At 42.8% G+C, this 26,431-nt stretch overlaps 1 protein-coding gene across 1 annotated transcript; it reads right to left on the bottom strand.

Annotated features, from left to right (window-relative positions):
• Window positions 1-1,853: 1,853 nt before the first annotated feature.
• On the bottom strand, window positions 1,854-25,810 carry EHHADH (enoyl-CoA hydratase and 3-hydroxyacyl CoA dehydrogenase). The gene is made up of 7 exons (XM_083616270.1): window positions 25,387-25,810; window positions 18,450-18,553; window positions 15,590-15,765; window positions 15,116-15,227; window positions 14,267-14,371; window positions 8,461-8,802; window positions 1,854-4,513 (listed from the first exon to the last, which is right to left on the bottom strand). The coding sequence occupies exons 1-7, from the start codon at window positions 25,458-25,460 to the stop codon at window positions 3,243-3,245; spliced, it is 2,184 nt and encodes a 727-aa protein (XP_083472396.1). The 5' UTR covers window positions 25,461-25,810; the 3' UTR covers window positions 1,854-3,242.
• Window positions 25,811-26,431: the final 621 nt, after the last annotated feature.

Here is a 26,431-nt window from a genome sequence, read left to right as displayed (position 1 = left end):
AATTTCACCCCTCTCACCTAACCATTACTACAGTGGTACCTCGGGTTACATATGCTTCAGGTTACAGACTCCACTAACCCAGAAATAGTACCTCGGGTTAAGAACTTTGCTTCAGGATGAGAACAGAAATCGTGCTCCGGCGGCGCGGCAGCAGCAAGAGGCCCCATTAGCTAAAGTGGTGCTTCAGGTTAAGAACAGTTTCAGGTTAAAAATGGACCTCCAGAACGAATTAAGTACTTAACCCGAGGTACCACTGTACTGCCTTGACCTAGACTGCCTCGTTGCTCTTCTGAGGCTGGCAAGGAAGAGTCTGTGGTACCAATAGCTAGTGAATTTTTCATATGCAGCACTATCTTGCACATGGCAATGCCATCAAAGAAAGCTGTTATCATAGGCTCTTTCACTGGTAGTAGAAACACACTCCTAAACTCCTACCTCACCTCAGCCTTCACCTCAAGCTCCTCTTCTGCTGCTTGACTGACTGGGGAACTCTCTGTTGGGCCAACATCCTTCAAAGTCTATTCAACTACAAGCAGTGAAAATGACTGAAATTATGTCCAGTGAGGGCCATGCAAGAAGATGGGGCTAAAGGCAAGCTGTCCAGGGCCTAAGACAAGGAATGGTTGTGAGCTGTTGGCATGGATGGAGCGAGCTTTGGAAAAAGCTCACAGTGTCTAAGGACATGAGAAATTCTAGTGTTTTGGCAAGAGAGGAACAGGGACAAACGAAACACTGAGCAATGCAGGATGTTGACTGAGAGCCAGGGCAGCTTTTAGGAGAGAGAATCAACTAGGCACTGGCAGGAAATTAAGGGACTTGAAACAATGGCAGCAAAGGCATTGATGTGAACAAAACTGGGGCAAGTAAAAAGATGGGGCTGCAGACAAGCTATGCAGGACTTACAGTAGGTCCAAGAATGGTTATGCGCTGTTGCCAAGAATGGAAAGTGTGTTGGAAGTCAGAGAAGTGTGGACCAGACAGGCAAGAGGGGCAAAGGGTTGCCAAGTCTATCCTGGAGAGGCTGTCTATAATTTAAAGGGATGCACAGAAGGATTCTAGCTGGTGCAAATCTAGCTGGTGCAAATTCCCACTTCACCGGAGTACAATGATGGGGAAAGCCACAACACATGAAATTCTTCCTTCCATGAAAGTCTAACAAGCACAAGAACCCTCTTGCAGGCTATATGTGGATACCCTAAGGAGGCAGCTAGGTTTAAGAGTAAGGAAAAGAATTTCAGAAACTACTTAGAACTGAAACCCATTATGGAGGGAGGGAAGTTATAGTTTGGTTCTATTTCTGAGAAAGTAACATATTAGTTCTAGTTACTATCCTGTGGCTAGCACATTATGCAATAGTGTGTGGTCATTTCAAGGCTGAGTGGCATGAGAGAAGGATACACAATCCACTGGGTCTCCTTGTCTAATGTTCTTAACCAATACATGTCACCAGATCTTCTGAATAATCATGAATAGACAATTCAGCATCTTGAGGTCTGCCATATTGGCAATGCCTGCACAGCCTCCTTTGGCCAAGCCCTGGGAGTAACCAGAGGCAGATTTAGGGCAGCATAACTAGTTCCACTGCACTGGGTGCTGAGCCCAGAGGGCACATCATGGTGCTGCAGCTATGATGTATGGAAGGTGAGAGGCAGGGGAGCAGCAAATTTTGGCCTTGCACCAGGAGCCGCTGAAATTTCAAAGACCCAAGTTCGCCCCTAGTGTGATTTGCCAAATGAGGCAGCCTGGTGGGCCAAATTTGGCCAGTGGGCTGGCAATTCCCAACCCCAGTTCTAGGTGCTTTGTGATACTAGTTTTGAGTGTGAGATCAGGAAAGGACACTGTAGAAAGGCACATGTGATTAATTAAAATAGCTTTATTTAGGGAGAAAAATCCTTGCTGAATCTTGGTGATTTTACTTTTGATTTCCTGGATTTCAGAAATAATTAGTCTGAGAAGAAAAGTTTGGACAATCTTATGGCCTCAGCACTGTAATTCAGACTCAGAGGTTGGCTTGGCACTCTTGGAAGCCCTTTTTGCTGGCACCATTGGTGCTTATGGAATCCCTGAGATACATTATTTCCAGCAGGCCCTAAAATCAATGTTCCTGAAGGCACTTATTCTGTACTTGCTGATACAGAAATTCCAAATTATGTAAGAGAAACAGACTGAGGAATTTGGAGATCACACAGGTTTGAAAAGCAGAGGAGACACTGATTTAGAAAAGGCAGACAGCAAGAACGAGGCACTTGTTTACGCTAGACTGAAGAGCATTTGAAGCATCAGTTGCTGAGATTCATTGGCCACCATCAATGTGTAAGAAGGTGGAACTGAGCCTTCCAAGGCTGAGAGTTCTGTTCCTCAGCCACATTTCTCCTCAGCAGTGTTTATCCACTTCACTGCATTTCATCTTTGAAGTGGTCTTTTTTACTTAGCACACATCAATTGTGGAAGAGCAGAGGTCAGAATGATAGCTATCAGAAGCAGGTGAAATTGAGATACCCTCCTCTGAATTTTTTTTGAACTATCTCCTGCCAGGCAGCGGGGCTTTGCATCAGCTCCTCCCTTCAAGAGAAGCCAGTGCAAAGCCCCACTACACCACCAGGTAGGTGTGTGTGGGGGAATCTCCCCCTCTGCCCAGTGGCAAAGCTGGGTGGAGAAACGCTTCTCCTTTTGTCAACTTGGCGGGGGGGGGGAGGCCTTCCACAGAGCTTTGGCATCAGTCCCTCTTTGCCCCAGAGTCCAGGGAGACCAGCAGCATAGCTGGGCAGCAGAATGGGGGTAACACCCCTTGAGGGGGGACACTTGAAGTGGCTGCCTCACCCAGCCTCATGGGCAGGTCGACTTTAAATGTAGTCAACAAAGAAATGGAAGAAAAAACAGTGGGTATAGAAAGTCACGTACACTGTATATTTCAAGCTCTGTGCCTCCCCGCTCAGTTGTCCTTCCCTTTCTGAGCTGTTACGCCAGGGTCCATGATGATCTCATGGAGAGGCTGAGTAGTTTCATTAGACATGAAAGTATTATGTTTTCAGGTGAGACCCTCAGGCACAGTTTCAAGAAGGTATGATAAAAAGCACGCTGCAAGCAGCAATATTTCATTCACATAGGCAGGATACATAGATGTGTACATTGTATTAGAATCAGAAGAGACACTGACAGTGTTCTACAATGCGCTGTGTTTTAGTCTGGACTGGAACAGTCAAAAATATTGGAATGGGAAAACCAGACTGCTTGCACTGCAATTACAACTTGCTGTTCTGAGTTCCTACAAGTGATGACCAATCTTTCAGAGGAGGGCTGCCCAAGGCTACAAGCTTCTGCAGAAAGGCACTGGGCTGTAGTTTGGGTATGTCAGGATTAGCCTCAGCATACTTCTGTAATTTTGCTAGAACTGTAGGCAACCCTACCTCAGAAGCATAGAACATGGGACCACCCCTATGTCTGGGCCAGCCGTAGCCATTGATGTAGATGGTATCAATAGCTTCTGGACAAGAAGCTATTCCATCAGATAATATCCGGAAACCCTCATTGGCAAGGGAATATAGGCAGCGTTCCAGGATCTCATCTTGGCTAATGGTGCGTACTGAAATACCATGAGCATTTCTGTACTCAGCAAGAAAACTATGAAGCCACGGATCTGACTTTGCTACCCTTCCCCCGGGTTTATCATATTGGTACCAACCCTTCCCAGTTTTCTGGCCATATCTCCCCTTCTCGCACAGAATATCAGGGAGTGGGCTGTATCGTCTTCCACCTCGTTGACGAGGAGGTGTGCCAAGAGGCAGGCTGGGTCCAGTAAGGCCTTGCCCTTTCCTAGATCTCCAGCCCACATCAAGCCCAGCAAGGTCTGAAACACGGAAGGGACCCATTTTGAAACCAAATTCCCCCAGAGCTTTGTCTACTTCCTCTGGAGTACTGCCCTCTTCCAAGAGGAAGTATGTTTGTTCAGTGTAAGAATTCAGCATTCGGTTCCCAACAAAACCAAAACAGTTCCCTACAACAACCCCAATTTTGCCCATAGCTTTGCCAACTCTCATGGCTGTGGCAATGGCATTGGGAGATGTTCGCTGACCATGGATTACTTCTAGTAGCTTCATTCTATTAGCTGGTGAGAAGAAGTGGGTGCCAATTACTTGCTGAGGGCAGTTTGTGACAGAAGCAATCTCATCAATATCAAGGCAAGAGGTGTTCGTGCACAGAAGGGCCTCAGGTTTGGAGACTGCTGATAACTTCTGGAAGATTTCCTTCTTCAGAGCCATATCCTCATATACAGCCTCAATAACCATATCTACATCCTTCAGTGCACCAAAATCCAGTGTGAACTGAGGCAAACCAGGCATAGAGGCAGCCAGTGTTTGGCCATTCTGTTGCATTCTTAAAGCTTCCCGTTCTAAAAGAGCTGTGATAGTTCCTCTAGCCAGCTCCAAATGCTTTTTATCCTGTTCAAGAGCCACTACAGGAATTTTAGCCTTGACCAGAGATGCCACGATGCCTTGTCCCATTGTCCCTAAACCTTGTGATGAAAAGGGCAGGGAGAGAAAAGAGAAGGAATAATTAGAAATGTTCCACAGAGAGGAGCTTATTAGGCAATCTTTTAACTTATAATATAGGCAAATAAATTGAGGGGGAAACCATTGAGAAGATCCACATTTGAATTAACATTACCATCCTGAAAAGAAACTACTGCAAGGCTGAAGATGGAAAGCAACGTTAATGTCTGTGCAAGTGAGTTGGGATTATGCATTTCAAAGGGGAGTCTGTTCAATAGCTACTAGAAATTGCACTCTCCTCCTTTTCTTCCTCTATGCATGAGTGGAGGAGATAAGCTATGTAGCAATTCATATTTGCTATCTTGCCAAACTCCAGCAAACTATATTTTTACACAAATCATAGTTATTAGGTTTGGACAAAATGGCTGCAAATCCCCACTAGATACTTCTAGTCTCCTCCACCTATAGAAAGAAGATGATGAGGGAATGTGCAAGCCTAAGGCTCTTGGATGCTTGTGTTCATAATACAAATTATGGTGTACCATCATATCAGAATGCAGCCAAGATAAAGTTGTAGCAGAATAGGAATTCCTCACAATCAAGTGACCTTTTTTGTCTGATTAACCATCTTTTCTGTCATGAAGTGTGGTGGTTACCTTCTTGCATGTGGAGCATGCTTTCAAAACCTATTGATCTTCATTTATTCTAGAAAGGCTGCATCAAATTGCTATTAGTCAATGTTCCCCAAAAGCCTTCTGCTCAAAGCTTTATGGAGCCTTACACATGGTGCTTCCTCAGTGACACAGCTATCTAGGCTGGCCTGCTATATGCTCAATACATTCTAGTTTCAGCCCACTGATTTTATATTTGGACAGCTACTCAATCTGTGTTCTGGGACAGCTACCTGATGAGGATCAGATCAAAATCCCTTTGTATTGCAGGGGCCAAAGATCAGAATGAGGAAACTTTGTAATAAACAATATTTAGAACCAGCTGTCAATGTCTGAGGCTTGCTAAAAGGGTCAAAACTATGTGACTAACACTTTTGCTGTACAGTGATTTAATTATTTTAAAAACTCATGGCCCATATTATCAGGTTTATGAATGTGACTTGTTTTAGCTGGACAAAGAAACACAAACCACAGGGATTACAAAATTAATCTAAACCAGCTTTATGAAGAATAGCTGAAATTATGCTGTCAGTAAAACAAGATCAATTCCTAGTAATGGGGGTCAGACAAGGTAGCAATTTGGCTCAGTCTTCCAGTATACTATGGGATGAAAAATAGCTGAATAAAGAGTTTACAAGATCAGAGACACAATTAAAAGAAAAGCTGGAACATGTTTGTCTCTATTTAAATGTTTCCTACTACTTCTGGAAGTCCTTTCCCCCTCTAAGTCATCTTACGTAGTTGATCTGACCTCAGTTCCCACTGTAGTTATTTTCTAGTTGTATGGTTGATTTCCAGCTGGATCCCTGTATGCATGGGGCCTGTATACTTCCCCATATGGGGCACACAACAGCTTTTTTTGGTGGGGGGGGAGCTCATTGGGGAAATTGTTTTAAAAAAACTCTGTCGCCCACTGCTGTGGACCAAATCTGAATAATAGTGATATCTATAGGTACGATTCCGCCTTATTTAAACACACACACACACACAAGATCTTGTTTATGAATCTCTCCAAATTTGGCTGTTAGTGGGGAAGGATGAAAAATGTCTTTATACGCAGAAGAACCTTAGCTTCAGAAGAATCTGAGAAAACCAGTTCTAATTAATGCAGAAGATTAATGGAGATTCAAATGGCAGGGCCCAACACTGGCTCTTTAAAGAGAGCCTTAGGTCTAATACTGAAGCCCAGACTCAAATGAAGCACTACCCATTGCAATGAAGAGAAGACTTGGATCACATTCAAGTTTTGCAGGGGCAGGGGAGGCGGTGTTATATATATTGCAACCACCACAGACAAGTGTCGTTACCTTCATTTCGATAATGCTATATCCTTGCAAATTAACACCCACACCCTGCTTCTGTATATTACAGCAAAAGAGGACCAAATCAATTTATTAGGTAGCTGAGCACCAGATATGCTCAAGCAGCAGTCAGTCATGCAAAATTCATCCTACACTGCCTTAAAAGCATTTCAGATTCAGTTTGCTCGAAGCAGCGAAGCAAGTTTGTAGCAACGCACAGTGACCCATGTATAATGATGGAAAACTTGTTACAGAAAATTCAGTAGGCTTAAAATGTATTGAAACATATTCAGATTGTAAATGTTCAATTAAAGTGCTGGTTTATTTCAAAGTTCTTTGTAGTCTCTGAAGAATATGCAAATAAGGTGCCAACATGAGGAACAGATGCTGGTAGATGCTAGTGTTTCTACTACATATTCTCTAGATTAATATTAGCTTGGAGTAGGATCCTCCTCTGGGCAAGCTATTCTTGCTCCATTCCATTCCAATGATAATTCAGAATTAATATTTCTGTTTTGACCTGTATCTGTATTTCCATAACAGACATATCCATTTTGCATATCTGTCAGTTGTCTAGCAGCAAACCTGTCATTTATGATTTCCCATGAAACTCAAAATGGAGACTGTTCCCACCAAAGCCCATGTGGTAATGCAGATCAGGTCGACACACATTTACGTCTGCATACTGAACAATAAACCACATCCCTCCCACATCTGCTGAGCTTCAGGCTCCATGCTGCTTAACATGAATGTCAGTTCTCCAGTGGATGAGTTCATAGCAACTTGAGAGTTCAGGCTTGTTGGCAGATGTAACTGACGACATAGAGATTTTTGCTCTAAAGGGGTATGAATCATGCAGAGAATGTTAATTAAGATTGCAAAGTGGAAGAAGCAAAGGGGCATATGAAGCCACAGTCCTCAAGGCTACCTCGTGCTGAGGTGAGCTTGCAGAGAGCTCAGGTTGCACCCACTGCAGCAAAGCACATCCTGTATCTAATAACTGGGGAGGGAGGGAGGGAGGGAGGGATAGAGGAGGGATGAGATGGCTGGCAGTCTCTTAAAAATCAAAGGGGCATTGCTGAGGGCTGGGCTACTTAGAGAGCTGTCTCCCACTGAGTATACCGATCAATATGCAGAACAGCAAAGAACTGTTGAGAGATCTGTGCAGTGCATCAAAGAGCTTTATTTCAGCTGCCTGTATAAAAAATTAATGAAGGCATTATTTTGGGGGGGGGGGTGAGAGAAATAGGAGACAGCAAAATGGGAAGAGTGGCTCGCTACAATGAGATGAAAGCTTCTTAAAAGGTACTTGTCAACAAAACATATTGGGATGAATACATCCTCAAATGATTAAGTACATTTCAGTAAACAGCCTCTGTGCAAGGGAAAAGCAGTCTTTGAAACCCAAGCCCGACAGCCCCTTTTTCTTGCTGAACTTTTACCCATGGTGGCCAGAAGCAAAGGAGCTTTTATGGGCTGTGTAGGTGTAGGTGCACCTTCTGTCACCTCCGCATGACACCTGACAAAAATATCTTCTGCATCTGTTGCAGAAGACCTACTTTCAAAGATCACATTCCAAACACAATAATTTCATAGAGTCAATGCATTATTATTACACTGGCTGAGCAAAACAATCTCCCTCTACTTAACTTATCACAGAAGAGGAAGGAATAATGGGCCATTGCTTTCCTTTTCTCCCCCTGTATTGGGAGATTTACAAAAAGGCATATCAAGCTGTCCAGAATTAGAGGCGGCAGCCTTAAGTAGAAGCAAGGTGATGAGATTCAAAGGAAGGCTGAGCTCCAGGATCTTTAAACAGTGATGCAGCTACTGAGAAGGGAAGCTGGGACTGAAGAAGTGATACACCAATTTTGGATCTCCTGCATGCAAATTAGGTGATGCTTAAGAATGAACAGGGAACAAAATAGGAACTTTACAACTGCTACTGAGAACAAGATATCAAGAAATGGCTTAACTCATGGAATCCTATAGTCTTACCTATCACAGCTGCTCTCCGGACTGGCTGAGGGACTGCAGTTTTCCAAGATGCTCCACTGGGCAATGCCCACTTCTCCACCAACCTTTGTGCAAAGAAGGCATATTGCAGTGCCTTAGCCTGTCCTGAAGTCAAGAGGAACATGAACAGCTCCCTTTCTCTGCGAATTCCTTCTGCAAATGGCAGGTACACAGAGGCTTTTACAGCATGGAAACACATTTCTGGCGAGAGGCACCCATTGGCCTGCTTCTTCACCTTCACAAAAGCTGCATCAAGAACAGCTTCCATGTTGGGTAGCTTAGGAGTTTCTTTTTGGCAGAGCCTGCGAGGGCCCAACGGCTGTCCTGTAGGGACGGAGAAATCAAGATGACAAAACTAGTCAGTCCATATCTTTTCCTGATAAACTAAAATTAATTTCTTGTCCATCTGCAGGTGAAACACAGTCTCACAACGCAGCTCTCTTGACATAGCCCTGTAGGTAGGAGTGGATCCACTGTAAAACAGTGCCAATCCCACAGAGTTGGTCCAGGAGGTAAAAGTTAGAAGTAAAGGACCCTGAACAATTAACTCCAGTTGAATTTGACTATGGGGTGCGGCCCTCAACTCCACTTTCAGGCTAAGGGAGCTGGTGTTTGTCCACAGACAGCTTCCCGGGTCATGTGGCCAGCATGACTAAACTGCACAGAACACCGTGATAGAAGCCAGAATGCACAAAAATGCCGTTTGAACTGCTAACCTTACAAGGATTCCATAGTCAATGGAATCAAAAGCTGTTGACAGATTGAGAAGCAGAAGCAGAGCCATATTCTCCATGTCCTGCTCTCAACATAGGATACATCAGGGTGACCAAGATTGTTTTGGTCCTAAAACTGTGCCTGACCCAGACTGAAATGAATCCAGATAAGTATTTTTAAAGTATGTTTACTTGTAAACACTAAGTTCAATGGAACTTACAACTTAGAGTATTTAATATTTATTTACACTTTTTAAAAAAGTGTAAAAAGGGATATTCTAACCCTTATGCTTGCAGAGAGGAATTTCAAAACCTCACTGCAGTAAAGAATTTAAGCATCCTACATTTTCCAAAAGTATATTAAAAACGGAGGCAATCTAAATTGAGCCATATTAAATATTTTCATCTCCCCTGAAATCTGACCTAAGAAATACACAACATTTTAAATTCCAGTCACAATCCTAGATCACATATTTTGAGTGTTCTACAAAACAGCAGTCTCTGAAACACCCTGCATGTATGTTTCTTCTTTTGTTTAGGAGATAGAGGTGGGAGAAAATAATGTCGTGATTGTTGATAATAATGAGGATGATCTCTTTGTAGTTCATGTTACTGTCAATATAGAAAAAGCCAAGATAATATACATTGTATTATTTATGGGACATAACTCTCTCAAGCCTTTACAAAAAGAAAGATGAGAAAATATATCTAGGTATTTCAGTGCACCACCTTCTGGTACAAGGACTTCAACCGCATATATCAAAAGGCTCATTTACAACATGCAAACACCTGGTTATTTAGGATTCCCTGTAAAGGCAGGGCAATCCATAGGGAAACTGAGTCCCTGGAAGCAGAAGAAACTGGAAAGTGAGAACACAAGAATGGTCAGGAAGTGCCATATATCATCTGGTCCCTGGAAGAAAAGTACTTGTCTGGACTTGCCTAATTTGATGCAGAGAGATTCCTGTTGTGGTGGTGTTGGCAAAAGATTAAAAAAAAACACAGTTGAGTGTTTCTAGTGGGATTTCTCCTACTTCAAATTCAGTACATCTATTCTATAATATAGAATTGTTCCTTTCCCAAGTGGTCCCTTCTATCCATGGCCATACCTGCCGCATACCTGACATCATGTACAGTGTAGGTGGGCATGGTTTGTGGGAAACAGCCTCACGGGCCAAACTGGGAGCAGTGCCTGCAGTCCAGATGTTTCCCTCCCCTGTTTTATGCCATATCGTATCTATTACATATCAATGTTCAGGAGGTAATCCTCTCAAAGTGACAGTCTACCACTTACTTTAAATTCCACAGATACCACAACCTATACTTGTCCCTACCTGCCATAGGTGACCATCTGGACCATCTGTGGACTGTAGGTAGTGAAATGCGTGCTATAGGAGTGCATCTGAGCCCCACCCCAAACCCGATGCAAACACGCTCTTTGTCAGCAATTACTGATCTTTTCCAATTGATTCTTAAGAGGAGATGAGGAGGTTTTTGGTTTTTTGGCAGGTGACCCACCCAGACAAGAGCTGGAGGCTCACCTCCCCCAAACTCTGCTTGAAACGCCATTGAAAAATTATGGCAACATAATTACAGTAAGGTCTGCTTTGCAGGAAACCTTCCTCAGACATACAAATTACTGGGCACTGAAACTCTCCGAACTTTGTTGTGTCACGGGTAGAATTACCAACAGCTAAATGGTAACCATTATTTTTTTTTTTTACATTTGTGCCCCATCTTTCCTTCAAAAAGCCTAGTATTAAAAGGCAGCCGCTGTTCAGACTTCATCTGCACAATGGCACAGTAGCTGCCTCCATGAACACAAAGAACTATGGAACTCTGATAAATGGATGGTATTTGCTGCTGTATGCTGAAAGCAGCATTATTTCCCAGGTTTTAGTGCCATCAGGTGGACAAAGCGAATAGTGTGATGTTAAAAACAGCTGATGCAAACATATTCCCCCCAAATACGGTTTCTGCTCCTTGCTCACAAGACATCTAGCTGAATTGAAAATACTCCCCCCTCCTTTTTACAGAGGTGCAAGCTGCACACCACTTGAGTAATCTGTGGAACAGGATCACAGGGCAACCCTGTGCATGTTTATTCAAAAGCAAGCCCCTTTGGTTTCAGTGGGATTTATTCCCTAGTAGGAATAGATGAATTTGTCCATTTTGGTTTCTCCTAGTTTCTCATTTTCCCACCCTTTAGCTTAGTTCACTACCTTTCTTCATCAGTTCATAAATTAGTTAGTGGTTGTTTTTTTTAAGTTCATGAAAACCACCAGATTTTAGCATGGATTTCTCCTCATATGCACATCTTTGTATGCAATTTTGTCTAACGTTCACATTTTTGCAAAGCTATTTTCCCTTATATAATGAATTTTTGTATGATATTTTCCTGAATATATGCATTTGAATGCATGCTTTACCCTAGCATGTGCATTTTGGTAAACATTACTTGGCTGGAGAGCTGCATGGCAAAATATAGAGAACTGCAGATTTTGAAGAACGTCTGTTTCAATTCACAAATTGTTTCAGAAAGTGCAATGTCAGTAGGATTGCCTAAAAATGTGAACTGAATCAAACTGCTCTCCCAGTCCCTAGTAAGTGTGTGTATAGGACAGCAGCCTCAGTGACTCAGCCAGCAGCACCCTGAAGTCACCCTGCTTGAAATGTGGACCTCTGTGCATTGGAAATGTCTCACCAACTATAGGGTAGTGAGAAGAAGTACGATTTTATGGGTAGCCAAATGTGGAAAGATCTAGTTGTTCAATAATTTGTTTTCTGGTGCTTAAAAAATATATTAACAGCAGAATTCTATGAATATTTTAATCAGAAGTAAATGCTGCTTGCTCATTGAGAATTTCCATTCCACCTTAAGGAGCAGACGTGTGGAACTGTTGCGTGTCACATGTCTGTTTACATTCCAGCACAGCTTGCTGGGAACTTCCATTGTGTGTATTGCTTTTGTTTTTCTCTGTCTCTCTGAGAAGATGAAGAGAGAGACGACATGTTTCTTTGTCCTGATTTATTATTAATAAATCTGTAGTTGTAGTATGCTTTCACAAGCCTCACGCCTATTCTGTGTGTGCAGTTCAATCTGCTGATAGTGTGCCCTGGCTTTGAAGTCCGGGTCACTGATTTATGTCGGAGCAGAGGCCGATGGGTCTTCTCAGTGGGACGGCTGGAAGGAGATGGCCCAGCTGGGGCTAGCCAGCTGGCCTTGCGGCCCTCTGCATGTTGACAGCCTGCACAAGATGGCAGCCATTGGCTGCAATCTTATACTCTCTTACCAGGAATGAACAGCATGACAGGGCAGGAGTGTACAGCCTCCCTTCCCACAGCAGTGTTGCTGTCATTTACTGGTATCGGACAGGGCAGCAATGAGATCAGAGCTACACAAGCACACCAGTGCAGCCAATCTGGTGCTTGTGCTACTCCGACTGTGGTAAGTGCCAGTGGCACCACTTAAGCTCAATGGGACTTACTTCTGAGTAGAGATGTATAGGATTGTGCTGCTAGTCACCTGTTGGCCATGTTATGTTTGTCGCATTACGCTTGCTTGTGTTTCGTAAAATAGGAGTTTCTTGACGGTGTGATTATTAGACCCGCTCAGTCACAAGCGTGCCTCTGTTTTAAAATTTATAACCAAGTGTGTTTTCGTTACAACTGGCAGTAATGACGCTTGACTCCAAAATTATAGGCCAGCCATTTGTTGACACTGACTCCGCATAGACACATTTTCACGAGGTATATGCACCAAGGAATGTGCTGCTCAGTGATTCAGACAGGCCTCAGGTGCTCCTGTAGGGTCCTGCTGGCGTTTGTCCTTTAACTCACTGCACAGCAGATGCCTGGATATCAACAAAGAAGTAAACAGACAAATATATGGAAACTGCTTTAGCTGCAAATGGTGGAAACAGAAAGAGATTTAGGTTAAACCATAGAAAGAAGTTCATAACTGCAAAACCAGATTAGCAGCATAGCAGATTGTTTTGTGCAGGTTATAGAAAGTCTTTGCTTGGAAGGCTCCCAACCTTCCTTAGGGAGTGTTTACCTCTTTTGGGAGTGGGTTTCACACACCCTCCAAAGCCTTGAGCCGTGTTTCTTGGCCTGCCAGGGGTATTGTAACTCCTATGTTTTAGCAGATCCAGGCAAAGAGCCTTGGTGAAACACAGGAGGACATTCAGTGCTATGATGGCAAATATTACAGGACTGGGAAAGTTACAGATAGGTAGCCGTGTTGGTCTGCCATAGTCAAAACAAAAAAAATTTTTTCCTTCCAGTAGCACCTTAAAGACCAACTAAGTTAGTTCTTGGTATGAGCTTACGTGTGCATGCACACTTCTTCAGATACTGGGACTGGGAAAGTTATGGCTCTCTGGATGGTGTTGGACTCCCAACTCCCATCAGCTTCAGTCAGCATGGCCAAGGATAGCCAGGGATGATGGGAGTTGTAGTCCATCAACATCTGGAAGGCCACAGGTTTCCCACACCTGACATGAATTAAAAGTTAAAAGTTTCCATGATCAGCAATAAATGCGAACAACTGGAGTAACACTTCAGGGAATGCTCTTCCACCCCTATGAGAACAAGGTTATATTAACTAAGGACAACCAAGGCTGCATGAATTCCTACCTTAGTCATGTGATTATTTTGGAAAAAAGCAATGTTTTTGGAATCCCTTGATCATAGATATTCAGAATCCTATAGCTTTATTTGAAAAACAAAAACATAAAACAGCTCCACCAGTTAATTGGCAGGGCATCAAGTTAACCAAAGATTTTTGTATGGATGTTTATGATTTGGTAATACAATCTTATTATTTTCCACCAACTATCCTGTGTATCAGGGCTTTGTACCATTCTAATGTTGTACCTTAGTAAGGTTACTGTCCTACGCACACTTATGTACCAGGGAAGGAGCCCCACTCAACACTTCTGAATAAACATGCATAGGATTGCTCTGCTAAATAAATATTTTCACTGATATTTGTCTATGGCTTATATTAAGGCTGGGCTTCAGGTCATGCCTCATGTGTTATGCTGCTGCCCAATACAGTTAAGAACTCTTACCTACTACTCTTTCTGCTAAGTTTATGGCCGCTTCGATTGTTTTTCCTTCCACAACCCCATCTAGGATTCCCAGTTTCAGCGCTTCAGTTGCTGGCACATGTCTTCCTGGCATGAAGAAGTGGGAAGGAAGAAGAGAGTGAGGAAGGCAGACAAGACAACATCAGGGTTTGCTCCAGTTGAGCAAGGGAGGCAGGCAGCAACAAGATTGGGACCTACACCACTTGGACTCCCTCACCCTGAGCCAACTTATAACAACTGCCATGCAGCAAGGAATATCTGCAGCCAGTTCCAGTTCCAGTGGGTCTGGTTGTTTGTTTGTTTTAAGCATGTGGGTCTTTGTGTATCTGTTGCATTTATAAATGTTGTTAGCTAAAAAGTGGGATAGAAATATAGGGCGCAATGCAATGCCACGCTCTTCCAGTTGTTCTGTCTGCAGCTTGGCAGATGGAATCATCACTCCCTCTCCTCTCCCCATGCACTATTCTGGGGGGTTCTCCTAACCCTAGCCCAGAGCCACTGGGGGGGCATGGGGGAGGAGAGTCGGGAAGCCCTGTTGTGCAAGCTCAAATCCTTCCACTGATGGGACTTGTGAAGTGATTCCTAAGGGGAGTGCAACGCCACCCAAAACAGTCTGAATGTCCAATTTTGTGACCTTATATACATCTTATTATTTAGAAATTTCAGGGATTGAACTTAGGACCTTATACATACATAGTGTGTGCTTGTCACGGCCATTTTCTAACATGTTACTTGCATAGATATTCATTATCTTGTAATGTCAGTATAGTTATCCAGCTGTTAATATACTTGACACCTGTATGGTTAGCATTCACATCTGGAGGAGCTTACCTGTGGTGATGATTTCAAGTGCAGCTGGTACTCCAATCAGTCTGGGAAGTCGTTGAGTCCCGCCAGCACCAGGAAGTAAGCCTATTGTGACCTCAGGTAAACCTACCCGAGCCTGGAACAAAGATCGGATATTTGTGATGCTTTGTTAGAGAGTTACTGGGACTTGTAATATATTTTTTATTTATTTAAACAAGAACATACACTTCAATAGCATCCAAGAACAAAAAACCAAACAAAACTGAATGAAAACAGAGGGGGTGAGGATGTGGAGCTACCTCACTCTCACTTATCAATGATGTCATAGTCTTTAATGATAAATAGGTATCCCTTACCTGGGTTATGACTCTAAGGTCTCTGGGTGGTGTGTTGGTTGGAGGTAATATTCCTAGTTCAAACTCATGGAGAGAACATATCTTAAGGAGCCTTTCCAACAAGCTGACCTATCTAAGCTGTTTTTTTAAAAAATCATTGTACCTGCTTATTTGCAATCCTGTAATGACAGCCCAGTGCTACTTCCAGGCCTCCTCCAAAAGCCACCTCTTCAATAGCAGCCACCACTGGCTTTTCACTCTTTTCTATCAGAGAAACTACTGCTTCCAAGCTGGGCATGTCTCCTTGACCTATCCTGGGAAATCCTTTGATATCAGCACCTAAAGAAATTGAACAAAACCATGAATATATATACAATCCCTTCAAATAAACTATCCAGACAAACCCTTCTTCAAATTGGTAGATGACAACCAACAACAGGGCAGATTCACAGACTTCAAGAAGGGTGAAAAGTACAGATGTTAAAGATTCAATTTGGTGTACAAACATTGTTTCCTGAAAGCATATCCTACATTTTCTGACTTTGGGACTCTCTGCGGAACTTTGGCGATGGAGAAGCCACAAATAACACACTTGTAATTGTGGAACCACTGAAATTCCCATATTGTTTTATTAGGAAAAACTTATGTATGAAAACTAGAAGAAAATAGCCTAGCTGAATCATACTTTGCAGAAATCTATGCCGTTTAAAGCAAAATTTCATGGCAGAAAAACAGACTACAAAAATTGTGTTGAGATGTAATATATCTAGTGGGTAATTTATTAAGGGTGGGTACTGGCGTTGCTCCATGGAAGGTTATCTGCGGGTTTCGAGGGTTGCTTTTTGTTCACTTTCAGTTGTGTGGTCAGTCTTTCAAAGCAATGGAACTACACTTGCATAGCGGATAGTGAACCTGCTCTTGAGACATTTGTAATGCTTTTTAAGAGACAAAATCAAAGAACTCATTCCATAAATTATATACAGGCAGGTGTCAAGTCAATAAGAATTCCCACTATGGGTCTCTAGTATAGGATCTTGCATTGATCTGCTGTGCCCAATTACATTCAACATCCCTACTGACAATCAAGGAAAATTTAATCACTAGTGAAGTTAACAGAAAACCAGATACAAAGGTTAGATGGCTAGCAAGTTCTAGGGTGGTCGATGATGCAAACAGATCCAATTAATCACAAAAGGGCCAACAAAACGTAAACTTTAACATAGGCAAAGGTAGCCATAATAAGCAATGTCAAGATAAAGGCAGGTTAGAGCAGTGTTTTCCAAACCTGTGCAAGTGGGTCATTGGGTTTTATAAGCAAACCCAAATTAATTATTGCTTTTAATACTTAACTGGTATGATGAAACCTCTAACAACATTTTGTTTTGTTGGCATAATATAATGCTCTGTTGTCACTTGTAACCAAATGTAGGAAAGGCGTGAATCTTACTTTTTTTAAAACACTGCTCTGGCATCTGGTGGCAGATCCAGTGAGAGTTTGCCACAAAGTGCTCATTTGGGGAGTTGTTTTGAGTGACTGTTACAGCTTGCCTCTGATGAGCACCTTTTGGCAAACCATCACCAGATCTGCTGCCAGGGTTAGTTAATAGTTTAGCCAAGGGTGATTTGAAGTTTGTTCCGCCAACATTTGTCCACTACTTTTCTGCTGAAGAAGCAGAAGTTTGAGTGAATGTGAAACCCATGTGTAACTAATCTTACAAGGTTGTCTTTGTCTGTGCAAAACGAACAACAACTCAGTGAACTGTCGTGACATGATTCTCAAAGATAACTTTGGGGAAGTGAGGTGATCTGAATTTTGGCTTCATGTAACTCACATTACTCAATTGCTACTGAATATCCTGAGCTAGTTGATGAGGTGTGCTCTTGCCATTTGATAGTACCTATCTTTTCAAACCTAGCAGTTCGAAAGTATGTCAAAGTGCAAGTAGATAAATAGGTACTGCTCCGGCGGGAAGGTAAACGGCATTTCCGTGCGCTGCTCTGGTTCGCCAGAAGCGGCTTAGTCATGCTGGCCACATGACCCACATGAGGCCGGCTCCCTCAGCCAATAAAGCGAGATGAGCGCCACAACCCCAGCGTCAGTCACGACTGGACCTAATGGTTAGGGGTCCCTTTACCTTTACCTTTATCTTTGTGAGTCAGGCTATGAAGATGAAATGTGGTAGCAGGGTTATATGAGTTGGTACATAGGTGCTGGCTCCCTGGGGCCCTGGGTGCCTGAGCACCCACAAAATTCGTCAAATTAAAGGGCCGAGCACTCACATATTTCGGTGCCAGGGCCATACACGCTGCAGGCACCCACAGCCCCGGGCACCTACAGTCGCAGGGCCAAGCTGGCACTCCTGAGTTGGTAAGTTGCCTACTTTGGATGGGGTCATACTTTCCTTAAACTTTTCAACAAATTCCACATTAACAGGAATGTTAAGTACACTTTTGCTTGGATACCTCAAGTTATAATTACAAAATACACGAATTTACAGTTGGAATGCCAGAAATTGATGGCTGCTGAAGACAAATGGTCCAAACTTCATGTGACAATAAATTGATGGGTCACCTTACCAAGTAAATTAGGATTATGAGTCATCATACCAAAATATTTGGGAACCACTAGATTAGTGAATGAGAGGAAAACAATAATGTTTGATGTCACCAGAGACTATAATGAATATGAGTCTTCAGTTCTTGGAACTCTGAGAAATGGTTCTCTATTTCAGTTACAGAAAAATCACCTTATGGTCCTTTAAAAATAATGGTCTGTTAAAGGATCAATAGACATCACAAGATATAAGGAAAGGCACCCAAAACTCTACTTTCATTAGTACAGCATGGCTAGTTTAGAATAAGTATAGTGGCATTTAATTAGCCAGGATTATTTTCAGTAAATACTAAGAATACAGTTGATTCCAGGCAAATCCATGGTACCAGTGCAGAGTTGCAAAACATATTAATTTTTAACAGGAGCAGAAAAAAGGTGATACACAAGCATGAGTTCAAAGGCTCTTTACCTGCGCTGAATTTCCCATTTGCTCCACAAATCACAACAGCTTTCACAGTGGGATCAGTATTTGCATGCTTCACATCTCGTTCTAAAGCCAGTAATGTTGGAGGACTAAAATAAAGAAAATAATCACTGAAAGCGTTAGGGGAATATCTGATTTGTTATAAAACAAATCTCTAAAACATTTTTTAAAAATCATGTGGAATCTATTTGGGAACTCTCAATGGAGGATTCTAACCATTCTAACCTGACCTGAACTATACAAAGATGTTATGTTGAGTCCACAGGTAAAACCTATGTGCATGTAATGTATTTCTTCAGAAATAATGGCAATTAGATGGCCAAACCTTAGAATTGTATGCTCTTCCTTCCATGTGCCTCCCTCTAATCATAGTTTGAAGTTAACTGTAGGCCTGATCCACACATGAGCAAAAAGAGATGGATGAAGGTGATAATGACCTGAGATGGAAAAGTGATAATATTACTTCATGGTGGAGGTGTGGGATACCATTTCTGAATGCTGCTCCTATGTAAAAAAAAACCAAATCTTTATTGGTAAGTAAAATCTAACACCACAAGAAGTAGGCTGGGCTAGAATCGCCTGATATGCAGTGGTGTTTGTTTGCTTGTTTTAAATTGCAACCATTTTCTTATTTTGTTTACGCATGGGGACATTACAAATATGCAGCAGCAGCATCTGCATTCTGAAGTTTTAAAATCCAGTCTAGTACTTCAGTATTCTACCATGTCATTCTTCTCTGTGCGTAGACTGAGGCCAGTAGTTGGTCAGTTCCGACAAAATGGTCAAAGCAGAAAAAGAAGGAAGAAGACATTGGGTATGAGGAGAAGAGAGGAGTGAGAAGGTGTGAGTGAACATGAGAATATTTGAATTTTTGTTCTCCTAGAAGCTTGATGATGAACAGCAGGCAATATACTCTAAAGAAACATGAAGTAGCTATACTGATACAGAGCTGTTTCTAGAGTATTGAGTGAAAAGGCAATTTTGCAAAGACCTCCCTTTATGGGAAAAACAGTAGCCATACAAACAACATAGGTACATAAATATGTATCCTAGACAGTGCTGTGGTTGTGCTCTGCAATGTGCAGCAGCAGAGCTGGGGGAAAACAAAGCGGCTGCAGTTTTCTCCCTGGGCACCAGCACAGAGTGGCTAAGGAAACCCAGCCAGATGGGTGGGGTATAAATAATAAAATTATTATTATTATTATTACACTTTCTTGTTCACAGTAAGCCATCATTTGGATTACTGTTATGGGCATACCAGGCCATTGATAAAACATGAAGCCTGAAAAGATATGAACTACCTCTAGAGGGAGCTAAAATGGCAGCAAAAACTTTGAAATAAATTCAAAACTGTGGCGATTCCCCATTACTTCTTCCACCTTCAAGGCCAGCAGAAAGTCACAATTAGAAACTGAAGATGCAGTAATCTTAAAGTCATTTGAAAACACCAGTTTGAACCCAGGCTGACTGATTTGTTACGTGAAAAACACTGGTGCTACACATCTCACATCACAGTAAACATAACACACCCTACACAGAGATTATTTTATAATGATGTGCCCCAGGGTAAACGGGGAGTAAGTGTGTTTTGCAGACAGGTATTGCACAACTTTAATTTAAAAACACTACTGCATCATGTGAACATTTCAACATATTGATATAGATAAGTGAGTTTTTCCCAAGTTCAATGCTAATTTCTTTAGTTATATGTTGTGTTTTGGACACCTTCCCAATTAGAATCTCAGCTCCCTTACTCCATGTCTGTTCTTGTACTTCTGAAGCATAAAACATGTACCTGTGTGGTTCTTTCTTGCAACATACAGTGGTACCTCGGGTTAAGAACTTAATTCGTTCTGGAGGTCTGTTCTTAACCTGAAGCACCACTTTAGCTAATGGGGCCTCCTGCTGCCGCTATGCGATTTCTGTTCTCATCCTGAAGCAAAGTTCTTAACCCGAGGTACTATTTCTGGGTTAGCGGAGTCTGTAACCTGAAGTGTCTGTAACCTGAAGTATCTGTAACCCGAGGTACCACTGTATACAATTCCATACCATGGCTCCATGATCATTCGTGTGGGAGAATTTAAGCCGTTGTGACAAGTCAGTTTGAAACCGTAAAGCAAATCCTATAACATGGTTGGGCATTAGCAATGCCAAATTGATTTTTCAAAAAAAGTCAGGGATAATATGACTTACGGTTCCAATCATATGCACACTTAGTTAGGAATAAGCCTTAGTGGACTCAATTCGATTTACTTGCAAGCAGGAGAGGGGTGTTAGGCTACTATTTGTTATATTCAGCATTTCAAAATGTGGTGTGACAGAAAATATATCAGAAATGTTATATTGCAGGAATATGGAGACTGCAGGATCTACCTTGCTTGTTACTTAAATTCCAAGATCTACCAATTGGAGTCAGGTGCAAGATAGGCAGGGAGGGGAGCTCTTACACTTACTAACTAATATGTATATTAACTTTTTGCTTTCACCAGAACAGGGGCTAAGTCCTCTCACAAAAATATCCACCCCCCAGCTTTCTTCATTTTAATAGTCTAATATTGAGCTGTAGAGTCTTGTTGTTGTTGAACTACTGTGAGTCGGAAACCCACACAGATGATTGCCCAGAGATCTACCAACATTGGCCAGAGTTAAGGGGAGGTGCTGTATAGTTCAGTGGTGGAGCAAAAAGTCCCAAGTTCAATCCCTTGCATCTCCTGGTAGAGTTGGAAATAGATACATGCCTAAGAACCTGGAGAGACACTGCCTGATTGTGTTGACAATACTGAGCTAGATGGACCAATGATGCCTTATGCCTTGTATTCTTGGAGTCATTTGAACAAACTCAGTAAGATGACATTTTACATTCTCTATGGAGCTTAATCTCTGACAATCTTTACACTGCCTGTGAAGTAACTAGTTTATAGCTAAAATACAGAAACACAGCTGTCGTCAATGCATTGTAGCTAATTATCTGTTTATGTATCATTTGTTAGGGAACTATCTTACCACTGGAAAACAAAAAGGCTAAGTCTGGGTTCCATACTGAAACTGTCTCGCTAAACATGGAATAGAAAAACAGGTTATTTACTAGCAAACAGTAACCCAGTATATTATAATGTGATAATGATCCTGGCTCAACCTAATAGTATCCAAAGTCCTGAAAAACACAAGACTTTTGAGTTTACATATTAACCAGATTCTCAGCCCATGACTTTTTCCTTTTCTTTGGATGATCTTTACCATGCCAACGTTACAATTTACCATTAAAAGTGGAATTTTACATAAATCTTTTTTTAAAAAAAGAATTAAGATGATTACTTCCTGCTTCCTGTAATGAGAAGGAAAATGTGATCCAAGGCATACTCTCCTTTGCTCCAATGTAACTTCAGGCTAGGCTACTCCCTACACTATTTGGCTCATAGGTTTTGTAACATGACTGACTGCAATAGTAGTAGTAACAATAGCTGCTGGCAGTCAGCTCATTTTCAGCATGCAAATTCATCTTTATTGAACATTGTTGTTCTTGTTTAGTCGTGTACATCTCTTTGTGACCCATAAGTACCCATAAAAATGTGATGTGACAGGAATTCTCAGTTTTTCCTTCTGGGTGAGGTGGTGACTCCATTATAGGCCCACACAGCCCTGAAACGAAAGAAAAGCCACCTTGACAGCAGCCAACTGAAAGGCAAGATAAAATGTCCCAAATGAATGAATAAAGCTATCCGAGCTCTACAACCAAGGTTTTATGCTTTGGGACTCATGTTCTGTCAGCCCCTTTCCTAAAAATGCTACACTTCAGAGGGACCAACAGGTCCCTTCTTCTAAGGATGCATTACTGAAATTGCATTGAAAAATTCATTCAGATTTGGAAACACTTTAAGTTTCTGAATATGAATGGGTACTTGTGTTCAATAAAGATGAATTCACATGGCAATTCTGATTAGTGAAAGAGTGAATACAGAATTGTGTTCTAGCTCCTGGGAGATAATGAGCAGGCAGATGGAGACTATGTTTGTTATGCAGCTTCTCTGCAGATGATGATGGTAGGATCAAAATGAGGAATGTATATGGAATAACAGTTCTATGAACCTGTGGAAGACAATATGGTGCAAAGTTGTTGGTCCACACCAGGAAGTCAGTACAGAGGACCAGGACAGGGGCCACAGACTTACACAAAGCATATTGCTAAGTCAGGCACAGATACACATCTCTGGCTATTCTGTATCTCTTTGGGTTCACTGTGAAAGAACAAACCTACTGTCATCTCAGCCCATGCACAAGCACAAAGCTGTCCTAAATTATTTTGAAACTCCAGTTTGGGAAGCCGAATTGTGCTAAATATGTTATATGCCATTTATACTTTGTAAAACATTTTGAAGATTGCTCAGCATATTATTGCCTTATACTTTCTTTCTTCCTTTGGCGATCACTCATAGCAAAGTAAGATTGTCTTCCATGAACATGGTCTTAACAGTGAGTCCGTAAGTGACTGTGGAGGCAAATTCTGGATCCACACCTCCTTCCACAGTGGGGACATAGGTTTCCAGGTGGAAGTTGATCACAGTGAGGGTTTGCTAAACATGCCTTCCTCTTAGCTTTTTTATCATTTTCACCCTGAGTTCCTGCTTCTTCAAAGTCCATGACACCTTTGGTAAAGGCTGTTCTCCATTTGGAGCACTCACAGGCCAGTGTTTCCCAGTTATTAGTGCTTATCCTACATATTTCAATCATCTCCTTATTGCACAGCTAGGAGAGTTTCTCTACTTGATCAACGAATGTTTGTAGGTGAAACTGTAGTTCTCAACTACAGTGGTACCTCGGGTTACAGACGCTTCAGGTTACAGACTCCGCTAACCCAGAAATAGTACCTTGGGTTAAGAACTTTGCCTCACGATGAGAACAGAAATTGTGCAGCGGAAGCGGGAGGCTCCATTAGCTAAAGTGGTATCTCAGGTTAAGAACAGTTTCAGTTTAAGAACGGACCTCCAAAACGAATTAAGTTCTTAACCCAAGATACCACTGTACTATCTATATTGCCTTCCACTTGTGGCAGTAAGGTTTCTATTGTTTACAATCTGGGCTGGTGTGGTGCCACAGAATGTTCAGTTATTCAAGGCACACTGACCAGTTTGTGGTCCAGCTTCTGTGAGGGTAGAAAAAGTTGTTAGTTTGGCTGTGATGAAAACCTTATATGGGAAGCAGCCCTATGACATAGGAAAGGGGAGGTCAGCCAGAGGATGGATGCAGCATAAGCAATGGACTGAGAAACAGAACCATGAAGGAAAGGTAGCCAGAAAACAAGATTTGAATAAAAGGGTTAAGAAGACTGAGAACTGAGGCAAAATGAAGCTAATCAGTTCTCAGTCACAAAGCCAGGAGGCTCTGTATAATGAAAGGAGTGTTAAGGAAGTTGATAAAGAAAATAGCAAAAGGAATTTATCTAATTCTGTAGCTTGAGAAGCAAGCATGGTGAAGACAAACAGTTGAAGGGAAGAGCCAAGAAAGAAAACAGGACATACCTTTGTAACACAAGAAAACATTTAATAAATATAAGGAAGGAAGGAAGGAAGCAAGGAAGGGAAAACAGGACTGAGGCTGTAAACTACTGGCAGGCAGGCAGGAAAGCAAAGCTTTGGAGGGGGAGGAACTGTGGGGCAGAGCGCCAAGAGGGCATAAGTGTGGTAGGTTTAAAGTCCAGATCCTTACAGGGAGAAATCTGCCAGCTAATGATTTCTACTGTCACTGATCCCACAAGGGATAAAGGAAGGCAAAAATAAAAAAAGAAGAGTGTGTGGGTGCTGATTTCCCATGCTGATTTGAACTAACTTTTGCTGCAGGCAAGAAACAATATTTGAGAATAGCGAAATTTTTGCATTAGTCTGGAATTAAAGGCTGGAAAACAGTTGTAATTCACATGTCTCTTGTATATATGGTATCTTTTGTCTAACAGGAAATTCAGGGCTGAAACTCTGAAGCGCAGGAGGAAAGCCATAACTTAGGGTCCTCACGCTGCTTGTGTGTGCTTGTCAAACTTGAGAACACAGCTAACCACCCAACTAGGGTGAAAGTATCTCTGCAGTACCAAACTAAAACATCTCAATATCATGCTGGTTTATGCACTGCTGGAAAATTAGGGTTGGCAAGCAAGAAGTTAGTTGTGGCTGCAGTCCTGTTCACAATTATTTGGAAGTAAACAAATCCAGGGACGCGGGTGGTGCTGTGGGTTAAACCACAGAGCCTAGGACTTGCCGATCAGAAGGTCGGCGGTTTGAATCCCTGTGATGGGGTGAGCTCCCATTGCTCGGTCCCTGCTCCTGCCAACCTAGCAGTTCGAAAGCACGTCAAAATGCAAGTAGATAAATAGGTACCACTCCGGCGGGAAGGTAAACGGCATCTCCGTGCGCTGCTCTGGTTTGCCAGAAGCGGCTTAGTCATGCTGGCCACATGACCCAGAAGCTGTACGCCGGCTCCCTTGGCCAATAAAGCGAGATGAGAGCCGCAACCCCAGAGTCGGTCACGACTGGACCTAATGGTCAGGGGTCCCTTTACCCTTTACTAAACAAATCCAAGTAAGGGTGCAAAGGCTCTGCTTACAATCCATTACACCTAAGAAGAAGCATCACCGAGTACCATGGGACTTTATTCCATGTAAACATAAGCAGCTAGTCCAACATCCTGTTTTCACAGTGGCCAGCCTATGGGAAGCCTGCAAGCAGAATCTGGGTGCGACAGCGAGCGACCCTCCGAGTCATGAAGAAGAAGCGCATGCAGGCTCGCTCGTTGCCAGCGTATCTTTCAGGGGCCGAGCCTGCTTCGGGGGTCAAAACGGCGCTCTCTGGGGTCGAATCTGCAGACTAGCAGTTTCCACCCGCCAACCAGAGCCCGAGAATCCCTTGCCTGGGAGAAGTCTTCCCTTGCAAATTACCTGAGCGTGTTGAGTGGAGGATTACACAGTCGAATCACGGCCACTGCAGCCGATCCGCGCGTGTACAGAGCCATGATCTCGCGCGGACGGACCCCACGAGCCCAAGAGACGCTTCGAGCTGAATTAAGCAGCACCGAGGAGAAGGCGGCCCCTGTGGGAACCAGAAAACCCGGACTAACCAGACTCCATGACGGGCTGGGGAGGAGGCTGGCCCCGTTTGCACCCGAGGGGGAGGTTCCAGCTGGGGCACCAAATCGTGAATTCGCGCCTGCTTGGACCCACACTTGCCAGATACATGCTCTGAAACATGGGCGGAGCCAGGATTTTTTGTTGGGGAGGGGCAGAATCGACGTAATTGGTCAGTTAGTTAAGTATTTCTATTATTTAATCCAGGGGAGGCAGCTGCCCCCTCCCCCTGCCTTTCTGGCTACGCCTACGCTCTGAAATTGCTCCAATTTATACAACCGTTCACTCTCTGCTACGACAAGCAGTTTTCAGGGCGAGAATTCACAGAGGCTGCCTTCACGCATGCGTACTCAGGGCAAAATACTTGCAGCAAGTAAGAGCTGCAAGCTTGGTAGAGAAAGGGTTCCACTCAAATCAGTAGGACCAAGTTGAGAGTGAACACGCCGTAGCCCCCCGAATCAGACTAAAGGGCTATATATAGTCCAGCATTCTTTTCCCAGAGGGACCATTCAGATGCCTGTAGGAAGCTGCACCATGACGGGACTGCAAAATCTCTCTCCCATTTGCCATCGCCAGCAACTAGTTTCCCGAGGCATACTGCTGCTGCCCTTAGAGGGAAACGGGTAAAAGGCGGATCCAGCTGATTTTAAACGGATCCTCATGAATTCATATGATTTTTTTTTCATTCAAATTAAATAAAACTGTCATGATACTGTAGACCATGTCTTAGTCTGTAGGCAGCATCAAAAAAATCATAAGGTATGATAGGCATCAGGACTAGCAGCCAGTCAGCAGTCTCCTACATGAATTTGTCGAGCCCACTTTTAAAGCCGCTGCCAAAGTCAGTGTTGACAATATC

This window comes from Podarcis filfolensis (genome assembly GCF_964270895.1).
Source record: "Podarcis filfolensis genome assembly, chromosome: 5".
NCBI classification, from domain to species: domain Eukaryota; kingdom Metazoa; phylum Chordata; class Lepidosauria; order Squamata; family Lacertidae; genus Podarcis; species Podarcis filfolensis.
Note: the sequence above shows the minus strand (reverse complement) of the source record. Positions and strands in the feature narration are given on the sequence as shown.